Source organism: Parasteatoda tepidariorum, chromosome 1, assembly GCF_982258835.1.
Source record: "Parasteatoda tepidariorum strain Cologne lab strain chromosome 1, Ptep-v5.0, whole genome shotgun sequence".
Lineage (NCBI taxonomy): Eukaryota > Metazoa > Arthropoda > Arachnida > Araneae > Theridiidae > Parasteatoda > Parasteatoda tepidariorum.
Genome location: NC_141755.1, coordinates 51,845,182 through 51,859,124, shown reverse-complemented (window position 1 = coordinate 51,859,124; position 13,943 = coordinate 51,845,182). Strand labels below are relative to the sequence as shown.

The window sequence follows — 13,943 nt, the reverse complement described above, 5'->3', positions numbered from 1 at the left end:
AAAGTTTTCTCGATTTTTCTGAAATATTAAAGGGATTTTAGAGATTACTAATTATTGAGAGGAATATATACCGCCTCGAGCAACGTCCACGTTGTAGTTGTTAAATAACATACATTAATCTCAATTTATATGTGATAAAGGCCAGTTTTGTTTGTCCGAAAAATTCCCAATATTCCCGAAAATTAAGGACTCTTTCCCCCTAAATCCAGGGTTTTTTCCGTCTTTCAAAAACTATGGGTGTTTTTTGTATTACTAATTAGGATTACAAAGAAAAATTGCCTTTCAACTTTTGATTAGAAGTTCAATCATGTAGAAACATAGAGTATGATTTTAAGAATCAAGATTTGGTTGGGTTTCCTAGTGAACTCCTACGTTTCACCGTATTGCGTCCTTTGCTCCCAGTGCTCTCAGCTAGATTTTGAATATCTAGTGGCAATATTGCATTTGATTCATGACGGTTCTTAAAATCGACCCAAACAGGTGACGCACACAGATGAAGCAGAAAGGCATACTGGAGGCAAATGTTCATAAATTACATTATTCCACGCACATCATCTCTGCGCATCCTACGGTAAACATACAGCAAGTAGCCACTGGTATGCCTTTTACTGCATATTCGTATGACCACTCGTGTGACTGACCTATCTGTAGAGTTTATTATAGTATTTTGATAATTTGCTGATGTGTTTAAAATTCAGTGGTAAGGGTAAGTATATTAGCTCAAAAGGACTATTTCCTGTGCGTAGCAGTTTCATAAGTCAGCCATATTTATTAGAACACTCTAAAGTGTTTAAAAATTAATGGAATAAGCACCAAATGCTTATGCTCCATAAACTCTAGTTCTAAAATGTTTCGGTTTCAGCGCAGATACCCTTTCCATTGCTCATTTCGAAAATACAGATCTCTGCATTTGCTATTGTCGGATTCTCTCAAAGCCTTAATTCACCGTCATTTGTGCCCCTTTTGAGCACCCTATTTTCAGAATTAAAATAAAAACTTGTTGTGTAGCGATCTAAATAATACCTCGGTAGATCATGCCAGGTGAGCTACGCTAGAGTAGTAAAGGGACTTTGCGCGAAAAAAATTCGGAGATGCGAACGAAAGCTTAATTGGTGAATTATATTTACATGCAAAAAACTAACCAATCAAGCTCTCGATCGCATCTCCGAATTCATACCCCTGATTTTCCTAGCTGCAGTGAAAATGACCCTTACATTGATGAAGAAAGAAAAATGCAGTGTGCTTGTGAGAGAATTAAAAATGTGTTTTGTTCAACACTGCTGCAATTGTTGGTATTAAAAATTTTATGAGTAGTTCTTCATATATTTATATAATTTTTTTTTGCATGGAATCAGCTGTTTTTCGGTTTTTTATTTTTATTTTGTTTCTAGTTTTGTTTTCTTCTCCGGTCGTCTGCTGTTCTACTCGCTAGAGCGCGCAGAATAATGTGCATTGTCAAAATGGTGGCAAGAGAAAGATGGAAGGTAATTGATGTGTGGCTGTTATTAAATTTATCTATATTTGTATTTCATGTGAACTGTCACAAAAACGCAAAAGTGTGCTCCCATAAGCATCCTCAACCTCACGAGGTAAGCTGATTCGTAATTAATCTCATCTAAATTCCTCTTGAAAACACGTTGTTTACTTTGTTTCTGTTAAATCCCGATGAACGGTAATCCCACTGTCAAGTTCGGTAAACAAAAAGAATAGGAAGTGATATTGGATTATATATTACACGAAATTATCGGTTACATGCTGAAGGTATTATTTCATCTCTAAAATTATAAATCTAGCTATTATTCTTGCTTTCTTATGTTTGTAGTTATCAAATATTAGTATCCAGAATAAATTTTATAGTTTACGATGGAATGTTTTTTTATTCTTTTAGTTTAATGAGTTATAGTTTAAAAGCTCATATAATTTTAAACTGCAGTTATCATACATTCATTATGAAGTATTTTATTTTAACTTTTTAAATCTGTGATTAAAATATCATACTGAATGATATAAATTAATTTGTGCATATCTATTGTTTTTATACATCTCAGCTACATTTTTATTTACTACAATTATTTCTCTAATGTTTAAAAGTATTTTTACTTAAAATTAAGTTATGAGTAAAAATTATAATTAAGATTCATATTTTACTAACCAACTAAATCAATTAATTTAATTGTTCACTTTTAAAGTTCTTTGTAAATTTTTTTTAAAATAAATTATGTCTTTTAAAGAAAGAAGATATAATACTTTTTATTTTAATTATCTGTTATGAAAATTATTAATAAAAACTCTAAAAATTAGCTATGTTTTTGAGGTTCGAGAATTTTGTTTTCCTCTTTTTACAAACTTAAAAATAATGTGGTGCATATAATCGACATTATATTTCATTTAATGGATGTTTAATTTTGTTTAACTAAAAATATGTGGTGCCGGGTGACATCAATCATTTGAAAGTAAAAACATTTGTGAAAAATCTCAATTTTAGTTACCTAAAGAATGAATTTTAGAAAATTTCGCTTCATATGTACTGTTTCTTTGGTCTAGAATGAATTTCAAAAATTGCTAGATGTTTGCAAAAAAAAGTGGCTTAATTTGTACAGCATTTTGTATGCTCCATAATTAGGAATGACATTTGCTATGTTTGCATGCAATGTTTGACAGGGGCTTATTTATCTGTGATATTCATTGGCGAAATATCTGGTTTCTTTATCAATTGTTTCATCTGTTATATTATTACCTACCTAAAACTTTAGTAGCAGTTGGAACTGTCACTTTTTGTAATATATTTTTGCAATATAAATGTATTGTAGTTTGAAAAAATCAGGACTAATGCTCAGAAGTTTAATATTAAAAACATCTAAGGTAAAATGGAAGAAAAAAAAATTAATAGTATTTTAATAAACATTATATAGTATTGATATAATGATAGTCAAATGAATAATGTTGCCAATTTTTTATACGAAAGAAAAAATAATTCACAATTAATAAAAACTATATATGCTTAATGAAACAACCTATAGAACTATATTATCTGTAATGCAACATACTATAGTATAATAGAAAAATCCCAAACAGTCTTTTAATTAAAAAGTTATAATTAATATAGATAATGTTAATCAATGAACTAACATTTTCATTTTTAAACAAAAATTTAAAAATGCTGTCTTGTTACTTTGTGAAACATTTTATAATGTATATGCATTATGTATAATAGAAGAAAAACAAAACAACTATCACTCTTTTGATTAAAATGATGAAATGAATGATAATTATAAGAATAATGCTAAAGTATTCATACAGGAAAAAAAAAATCATACGCAACTTAGAAAAACTGCATATATGATGCTGTATATTCTAGCAGTATTGTTAGTTTTGAAAAAGTATATTTTAAGTTTGTGAATTTTAATTTACTTTATTGTTTCCATTGTCCCAAAATTTTGCTGCGTTTTTCCGAATATTTTCTCTAGTTTCATTTGCAATATTAGCATTTTGGCAGAAGTAATCTCTCCCATAGTACCATTCAGAGAAAATATATAGTAAATTTGTGGCATTAAAAACATTATTTTAACTAATATATTTTGTTCATATTCTATGCATGAAATACGGTATAAGAAGTTTTCAAATAATATGATAAATAACTTCAAAATTATTTTCCTTTCTATTAAGTTTTTAATATTTATCTTAAAATGTTTAATTTATATAATTGCAAATAGTGTTAAATATAGTTTATTGATAAACATTATCAATATTACCTCTATATTTGGTTAAGTTTATTGCTATGTCTGTAAAAAATAAGGTGTTTTATCTAATTTAGAATATTTAATATTATATAGTAATGTTAAGGATGAATGTGGCTTAGAAACACTCAATTCAGAGGAATTTATTACTCTTACATATTTAATATTCAGGGCTTTAATTTTGAAGGTTCACACTCTTTTTAAATTTCTTTCTTAATTTATTTTCTTCATACCACTAAGCCCATAAAGTTACAGATTTATATTATCTTACTCTGATTACATATATTTCCCCTGTTTGATTAGAAATTCAATCCTGTTTCAATTCGCTTGAAGTAAACTTTTTACAATCTGCTTGAAGTAAATCGTGTCTCCTCGGATTCTCATTGTTTTTTTTTGTCATTTAGAACCTAAATGCTATGGTTAATGTTTTCTTCTCAAACATTCTCGATAGTTTAAGATATTAATCCCGGAAGTATGAGAAAAGTTTTGTCTGATTTGCACTTGCTCTCATAAGGCAGCATTTCCCAAAGTGTGGTACGCGTACCCCCAGGGGTACGGGAACAGTTTAGCAGGGGTACGCATTCTTATGCGAAATAACTTGCAACAAACGAAAATTTCAAAAAATTTTATTTAAAAACAAAGCTAGCCATGAAAATGTACGATTACGTATTTTTCTATTGCTATTTTTTTGCTGAGTCAACAGTTAATAATTAGTGGTGTCAACAGCCAGTTGTGATTTTTAACTTTAGTGCAATTTTTTATTGTAAAAAATCCATTCATTTTTTTATTAGTGCTGCACAGTGTTACGAAAAATTTAGAAAGGGTACATAAAAGCCATAAGTTTGGGAAACATTGTCATAAGGGATGGGAAAAAATGCAGAACTTTATGAAGTCATGAAATTATACAAGGTGACAAGAAATAACATGGGCACACAGAATACAAAATTTCAAAATATTGTAAACAAACAAACATGAAAGCATTGCTACCTAAAACATATTTAAAAAATTTTTTAAACTGAATTTCTTTTGCCTTGATGCAGACCTGTAAACATGTCACAAAATGTTCTGCTAAGGGCTGCAATTCACCTCATTTTACCTCATTCTCACATTTTTTAAAATTTTTTTTTTAAGTGATGCGTAAGTCTTATGCGATTTAGCACAAATCTTTGTCTGACACAGGGATCAAATGGAAAAGTTCACTGGATCCAAATCTGCTGAATAAGACAGTATTTGCTTCTTGTATTGAAAGAAAATTAGGAAAATGTGCCTTGGACCATTTTTGAGTGCTTTTGTCTCTGTGTACTGGTGTAAGATTCTGTTGGAAAGTATTTTGTTTTAACAAAATCTTAAGACCAATAGTTTGTGGTATGTTGTGATGAAAACATTTGGTTGTAAAGTTTCTCTCAGGTTTTTTTCTTGTTACCCTGTTAGATAACTAAACTCTTTGATTAATGGATTTTATGTGACTCTTAATTTGGGTAGGTGGATATTTTTTTAACGATTCATTCTATTTTAGATGGTATCAGTTTTTTGCAATTAAATACATAGTTATTAAAGCTATTTTATATAAATTTCTCAGGAAATAAAGCTCAAAATTAAGTATTGTGTGGAAAGTTTGAACTTATGAAATTTTTTTTTTTGCATAAAAATTCTTTCAAATATGTTTTATTTATAATATATGCAAGAATTTTATTGTTTGTGTTATCTAAAATAGTTACTTATTGTATCTAACCTTTTGACAGTTGTCTAAATTAAAAATTGCATTAGTACCTGAAGTTTTTCTCCTAATAGCGACTTGAGGACCTATATTGGACGATTACACCCAAGGAAAAAGTCTTCTAATTTTTGCTCATTTGAAAAATTCCCTGAGGGTTAAATTTGATAATGCATACAGTTGGTATTGATATCTATGATACATGAATTCAATATTCAGTTGACAGAATTTAAAAATTGAAGAATGCATTGCAGTCACTTTAATAGCAATAGTTACATTTTATATTAAAATCTTTTGTTTATTATTTCTTGCTCAATAACTCCAAAATTTTGCACTTAAAATTTATTAAAACCATCACCAAAAGTATAAATAAACATTGCTATTAATAATTTAAATTTAATATAACAAACATTGCAATAAATATTAAATAAATTTGCCTCAACATAGAAGAAGTGCATTATGTTTGTCTTATTTCAATAGCTATAGCTGTCCTTTATTTCAGTGTATCATCCAGAAATTATTTCTTAGTCAAGTTTTAAACTTGAAAATCTCAATTTCTATTTTTTTTTAGCTGTGTTGTAGTAATTTACAAGTAATTTAAAAAACCTCTTTAAACTAATTATTTTTCTAATAAACCTTTTTATGGAGTGCTTTATTTCCTTAATTATATTGCAACTACCTGGTCATCCATTGGTTACCTTGTATAAATTTGTAACACACAGCTAACTTTTTTAATATTTAATGTTAGGCACTTTTTCTTGCATCATTTAATTTTGCTACCTTTATATTGCTGTATCTCAAATTTTTTACCCCAAATTTAGCATAGTATAGCCACATCAGGCTCTTGCATCATTAATTATAAATTCTAAACTCAATCCAATTCAGAGCTTCAAAGCAAATTGAACCAGATATTTGAATAAATCAAAGTTCAAAGGTACTTTTTTAACCACATTCACACATAATGTTTTAATTCTATGGAAATTGTAGTATGCCATTAAGGCAAAGGGGTGCATTTCTTCATGTTTTCCAGGGGTGCCATCTATAGCCAAGAATATGACTTCTGCCACACACATACGTCGCAAACCGTTTATAGGGCGACCCCATTCATATATCATTAATTTATCCGTATATCTTAATTTTGACACAAATTAGTAAGCGATCAATCTCAAATTCGGTACCCTCTGAAGTATGATTTGTTATAGAAACATGGTGGGCTTTGTGATCCGAAAAATTTAAGTCAATATTCTTCGGCCGCCGGGGATCGAACTCACAACCACTTGGACATGGGCCCAACGCCCTACCAACCAGGCTATCCCGGCCACTCTATGGAAAATATGTTGCAAATTTTGCGAATAGGCCACTTTAAGAATAATAGTTTCGGAATAATTTTAATTAAATTACAAAATTTACGAAACGAATTTGAATAAAAAATTTTTTCTGAGGAAATACTTATATGTTTTTAAAGAATTTGTTTTCTTTTTTTCTTATGGATGAGTGTAATACTAAATTGTTAAAATTGATTTACTAAATTCTTTGGCTGAAGCTCTTTTTTTTAATTAAAAAAACATTTTTTTTCAAATAGTTTTCTATATTCAACCATTCCGTAACTGTAGAGCTATAAATTAGTATAAGTGATGCTATAAAAATATGTCTTATTAACCTGATATAAGAAATAAATTGGTCTTGTTAAAAGCAAAATAAATAATTTTTATCCCTTTATTCTTAATTGAAGATATTAGTCCTTATCGGAATGGTTACATAAGTAATTTATTGCATTCTTCTTAATTGGAAATTTCTTTTATTTATTACAGCTGGAAAACTTAACAAATGCTAAACTTTGTTAGTGATAGAACAATAGAGAAATATAATATCATCGAAATTCACACTATCAAAATGAAATATAATATTGTGATTTTTCTCCAAGAATTGTAATTTTTAAAGTTTATGATCGAGTAGCTAAGTCCATTTTTCTTCTTTAAAAATTTTGACAGAGTATGGAATAAATGACTTATTCTTTTTAGTAATTACAAATTCTTTTTTTTTCCTACGTTTTTAGAATTTTTTTTATATTTTGAACTTAAAACTGTACATAAATAAGGAACACAAATTTTATTTTGTAAACCGCGTGGAACAGCCGAACCGTTTCTGAGTTTACGGCTATCAAAGTTCAGCGCCGTATTCTTGTAATTTTGAGCCAAACCCAGAAGACAAGGGGGACTCCCGGATCAAGCATTGGAAGAAACCAGCCTTCGGGGAAAATTGTTTGATAGAACTATCCCTTATTTGCACAGTAAATAGAACATTAAGACCTCTCATGGTTAGCTCGGTATCAAAAGGAATCTAATCCGTGACCCGTCTTCCCTGTGGCACTGCTGTTGGTGTGAACCGGATGCACAATTCACATCTACCAGTCATTGTTTAGATTCGAACCTGGTATTATTAGGAGGCAAACGCTCTATCCTTTGAGCCACCACGGCTCGAGTAACAAAAATAAGCGTAACTCAATTTTTGTTTTACTTTTTATTTTATGGGCTACTCAATGAAGAGTCGCCTAAAATAATGGATCGGCTTTTTAAGGGAAAAGAATTAATCACTATAGAAAAGAACTACTGACTACATAAGTTTATAATTTTAAAGGTTTCTTTAAGCTAACACTGGTCCCATGAACCTGGGGTGCCCCTTACTTCCCTTTTTTCCCCTCTTCTGTTCTTCTTTTTCTGTCATGCTTGGTTTAATGTGCATTTAATCAGCCTGCCGTTTATGTGTTTTACAATATAGCCCATTATACCGTTAAATCCAACAGAATCAAAAATATTTTCTCCACCGCTATTTGTGATTCATAACCTACTACAGCATGTGTTTTTCAGTTTTCGTAAGACGTGTGTAAGATACGAACTCATTTGCTAAAGTTGAGAATTGAATGCAGGCGAACATTGGTTGGGAAGCGAGTGAACAACTCTTTGAAGTATCACGGCTCTCCCTGAAACAATTGTCACGTAGCAAGTGAGGAAATTCCCGAAATTAGATCATTTTTCAAAAGGTAAACGAGTCAAGATCTAATGATTTTGCTCACACTTTTTATTACGGTCCGAACTAAATTATTTAAAAACCTGCCCTGTCTTCAAATTATAGAGATAAGGTGAAGTTATGCATTATGAAACGAACGATAACACCTTCGAATCGCAGCAAGGCGTAGAAAAATCGATCCAGTCTCTACCCGAAATATCCACGCACAAACAGCGCTTCTCATTAAGAATTAAGTGAGGTTGATTGTCAGAAGGGAGCTTTAATCATAATTCTTACTACTTCCCTGCTTTTTCCTTTCTTTGAAAGGAGTAAATGCTGCATAACTTGGCTCTGTTATCAACATAATGAATTGCCAAGACGTGGCAGGGAGGATCCGAGTGGGAAGGTCTCATTGTTTTCAGCCAAATTTTCTCTCTCCAGTTTGTTGGCCTGATTCTGGCGTTGCAAATTATTGCCATTGTTAGGAACGAAGCTGCATTTGTGGAAAATAATCTTTTTCCGTTTTGGCCTTATACTTCGCACTGCGAAACCATTACTGTGCGTATGATGCCCCGAGACAGTGCTTAGAAAATTAAATTAGAAGTAATTTTTCTCGCTCCGTGTCGATACTTGTTAGCTAAACAGTGATTGTTTGATTGTTGGGAAGAAATGCTGGTGATATTATACTCTTTCAGTGATTTGGGAACGAGTTTAATTTATTAGTTAGTCTCTGAAACGAGTTGCATTAAATAAAAATAGAATTTAAAATAGGTACGGTTGGTCTATTTACCAGAGAATTTATTACTTATTATTGGTTTGCAGTTTGGTTATTTTCATTTTTATCTCGCATCAAAGGATTGGTTTGCATTTTTCTAAATATGTTTTTGTTGTTTCCATGGGTGTTATGAATTAAATATAAAATGATTCTGATAGATATTAGCTGTTAAGTTTTTTTATACTTACAAAATTTTTATATTACAATGTAATATAAAAAACAAAATTGTTTTTTTTCCTTCCTTTTTTAACTAGTAAACCCTAACAATGGTATAATCTAATTTAAATTTCTCGTAAAAAGGATTTAGAATTCACATTATTTTTTAAGTTAAAAAAGAATTTTAAGCCCAATTTGGTTTAAATAAATAAAAAAATACAGCCAATTATAGTTGTAAAAGGTTTATAAAAATTAGTACAGTTGGCTTTAAATTATTGTTGCTTGCAGAGTTTAGAATCACATATATTTATTATTTGCTGCACGGTTGGCAAGATTTTGCGGCAGGTGGAAAAAACCATGGTAAATACCGGTAAAAACCGTCCTGGCAAAAACAGGTTTTTGCCAAGCAAATTGGCAAAAAGTGGCAAAAACCTATATTCTCCAAGATGAGAGGACAAAAGCACATTTTTTGTACAAAATTATTCCTAAAATTGAAATATATACTATGAATATAAATATAATTACAGAAAAATTAACAAAATTACTATTAAATCATAATTAAATGATAATGTAATAATATATCATTTTAGTAGTTTAAAACATTATTGATTGGAAAATTTGTGATTATTCTCTTTTTTCCAGTGAAATGAACTTATTTTAAATTAATATAACTATAATTTAAAGCATAAAATATCTATCAACATGTGTAGTTAATTATTGTACAAATAATAATTTTTTATAATAAATAATAATATTATACAAATAATAATATTTATTTATTTGTAAAAAAACATTTATTTTAGGATTCTAAAATGAAAAGAGATCAAAAACTTTCAATTTTTTAATAATTATTACCCTTATATTAATTATTAATATGTTAAAAATAATTTTTTCATGTAATGTATCAAAATTATTATTCCTTATGATTGATTTAAATTTGTTTCAAGTATTTTGTAATAATATTTAATCTGCAATTTAGATAATTTGGTTTTTGCCGGTTTTTACCAGTTTTTGCCGGTTTTTACCAGGTTTTTGCCACTGTCCAAAAACTCCAACCCTGATTTGCTGTTTGTACTCAAAGTGAATTCTGACACTTAAATTTTTGCTCTACTTCGTTTGATTGAACTTATTTAATTAGACTAAATGCATATATTTTTTTAAATCTGATGTTATTTTTACTTAAATTTGTCAAAAGAAGTGGAGTTTTTTCGTTGATTCTGCAGCAATTAGTTTCGTCTACAGCAATTAGGATTCGCCGAATTGAAGGCGAATCCCAATTGCTGTAGTCTTGATTGAATGCAATAGATGACTGGGAAATTTTACCTTCTTTAATTCGCAAGTGCATTATAATTTTGGGTTTGTGTTACATTTTTAGGCTTTGTATGTTAGAATAATTCCTAGTTCGGTTTAGAGCGGGTAGCAATGCTCACCACATTGCCACAATCATTCCGTTGGCCACGAAATTGCGAAGCTTTAACCCCTACGACGCTTCTCTGGCCCTCAACTCCCTGTTGCGAAAATGCTTTATGTACTTGGTTCACAGAGCTGAGTAAAAGTGTCAGTAGATTATGATTAACTATATAAAAATAATTTCTGTTATGATGAATCAGTCAACAAAAGCCATTGAATTACTCAAGCTCACTTAAACGATAATAATTAGTTTTTTTTTTTTTTTTTTTTAGAATATTGATCGTACTGTTATTGTATTTAATATTATTGCTTCCTGGAGTTTTCTGATCAGGTCATTTAATACATTTTACAATAAAATATTTTTAGTAATTCCTTTTTTCTAAAAGTTTTTTAGCTTTTATGAGGGAAAGGAGTGTATGTCCATAAAATATATTCGATAAAACGGTATAAAACTTAACTACGCAATTTTCTTAGTTACCCCTCCCCCTCATCAGTGAATGTATTTTATTGGGTAAACAAGCACGACTACAATTCAAAGAATTTCACCAATGTAAATTTTAGTGTGTGAATATTTTTCTGCGTTTCTTTTTTCCTTCTCCAAGTCCTCCAAGTTCCGAATGTTTCCAAAATGTTTGTTTCATTTCAGAAAAATGTATTTCTTTCCAACTATCTAAGCATTTGTTTTGTAAATTTGGATATGAAATATTCTGATAGTAATAAGTAGAGCGTTTAAATTTCATTGTTTCAAACAACCTTATTTTTATCTAAACATGTTTCTATCAGCTACTATCGGAAAAACTTATCTGATGTGATTTCGATTCGTTTACAAATGCTAATTTTTTTTATTGGTTAAGGACGAAAACATAAAAATTTTCATCACCTTCCACTAAATTGTACAACTATAATAAATATTTAATATGTAATTATTAATAATTTATTTTAATTAACTTTCATTTTAAATAAATGAGTTTTCAAAATAAATTCAGAGATGCCTACTTGCCCCGTTCAAGGGATAAATGGTTTGGAGAGGTAGTCTTTTAATGTATGATTCTTTGTTTAATGAATTCGATTTATAGAATTTTTACTCACCACTACTTCTAAACAATTCAAATAATACGTCAATTTGTTACAGTTAGGCCGTAATGAGCCTTTTAAAAAGTTGGCAAAATAAACTGAAAATTTGTACATTTTAGTTTGTAGTTCTCTATCGTTTTTTAAAATATAGTACATAAGTAAAATATAGTATCTCTGTTAATTTTCAATTATTAAAGTTTTCATTTTATTAATTTTTCATAGAAATGAAATCTATAATTAACTTATTTAAGCAGTAAATTCATGTCTTTGTATTTAATTTTTTTTTAAAAATTCGTCTACAAGTTAAGGGGAATACCATAAATAACTTTTTCTTAAACCTGATATTTAAATTAACACTTTCCATTAGCATGAAATTCAACTTAATTATGCATCTTCTTTATATTTTTCACTTAGCGTATCTCTTAATCAAAATTTCAAAACGAGAGAAACAATGAGTTCTGGATTTGCGAATCGCATATATTCTTACATTTCGATTTCTCAGCATCAAATGATAAATAGATCAAGGAAGAGTGAAACCGTTAAATCTCTGAATTGGCATTTCTCTTTTAAGATCCAATCTTGTATCCAGTTATGATGTAATTTAACTCTTCCTGATTTCCCATCTCGCACCGTTAATTTTATGATGAATCTCTAAATGCCAGCGACGCGGAACTCGTGGAGGAGAAAGATAAAAGCTTCTCTAGAGATCTAACTTATATTTTTCACCAGGTCTTTGTAAGCAAATTTTAACTGCCACCATTATCTTTTAATGAAACGGGGTCTTGGCGATTCCTTAAGTGGCTGAGGATATGCTTGTTTTGATGCTGGTGTAAAAAGTGCTGACAACCGTTGAGATTTAACAAGGTTCTGTCCATGCTGGAGAGGCTGGGTTGAACAACCGGTTCACGTCGCTACACTACAGTGGCCAAGAACAAGCAACAGTATTTCGACAGGCGTTGTTGTATGACCCCTACAAATAACGGATGCAGCATTATGCCTTTTTACAAGGACTTCATTTTAACTTTTTTGCGTGTGCTCGTTCGTCACGCCTCACTTATCCTTAATTTTTTTGTGTTTATTATGATGTTCTTGAATGTGAAGTGTGGCGTTTCTGAAATTATAGATTTTGAAGTTTAAATCGTTCTTCATCGGTGTGTGTTATGTTTATTTTGTTGCGTCAGTTTTATTTCGCTTTATACCAATGTTTATTTTAATGCATTCTTTATATTTTAAAGCAGATTGTTGAATTTTTAAATTAGATACTCTAACCATAAAGTATATGTTTGTTTGGTTAAATTTAAAAGAAAAGAAAAAAGAAAGATAGCAAAAAATCAGGCGTGGATTTCCTATTTCGTTAAAATGTTGATTACATTTTCTGAAAGTTTCATCTTTTGCACTCCTCTGGCACTTAAACGGTGATATTGAAAGTTACCTCTATAAAACATAAATTTTTTTTTCATCTTAATAATTAGTTACTGCATTATTTTATGTCTTTTAGAAATTATATTAAAATATTAGTGTACAATAGTCAAACAACATATTAAGGTATTCGGAGTGCAGAAAGTTAAAGGAATGCAAATGACTAATGCAGGCCTCACACTGAAGAAGCAGGCAGTTTAAAAAAAGCATACTGGTGTAGAATTCCTATATTTTTGTATTATCATGCGCACATGCATCCTAATGCAAAAGTATAGGAATTCTGCCAATTGTACGCCTTTTTCTTACCACAGGCTTTCTCAGTGTGTGGCCTGCTTAAGGTATTAATTACTTCTTATGAATGGGTACTTCAACTGCTTCATACTTCGCTTTTGATTTCTTTATAGTTAGCCTAACATGATCTGTCGTATTTTCACCATAGTTCTTTGGTTACGCTCAAGCTCCTGACTCTTAAGAGTTCTTTTTATTATCATGTTTACCAGAACACGTTATATGAAACAACAAGTCAACTAAAATGCAATAACTAAATGGTTGGGAGAAGGGGGCTGGTAAATTATATACCAATTCTGGCATTTGCAGTTGAGATGCTAACTGTGAGAGATTTTCGTAATTTTCCCATCATGAAGAGCTATTA

At 30.0% G+C, this 13,943-nt stretch overlaps 1 protein-coding gene across 3 annotated transcripts in view; it reads left to right on the top strand.

The window, feature by feature from the left end:
- Positions 1 to 1,377: 1,377 nt before the first annotated feature.
- Positions 1,378 to 13,943, top strand: part of Invadolysin (leishmanolysin-like peptidase, invadolysin) — a 205,456-nt gene continuing 192,890 nt past the window's right edge. The window contains exon 1 of one of the 3 annotated variants that reach the window (XM_087163711.1): positions 1,378 to 1,484. In XM_087163711.1, the coding sequence (XP_087019837.1) occupies positions 1,446 to 1,484 (39 nt within the window). In that variant the 5' untranslated portion in view covers positions 1,378 to 1,445. Of the gene's footprint in view, positions 1,590 to 1,643; positions 1,762 to 13,943 lie in introns of those variants that run through there. The other 2 variants (XM_071179858.2, XM_087163715.1) reach the window with 2 other exon arrangements.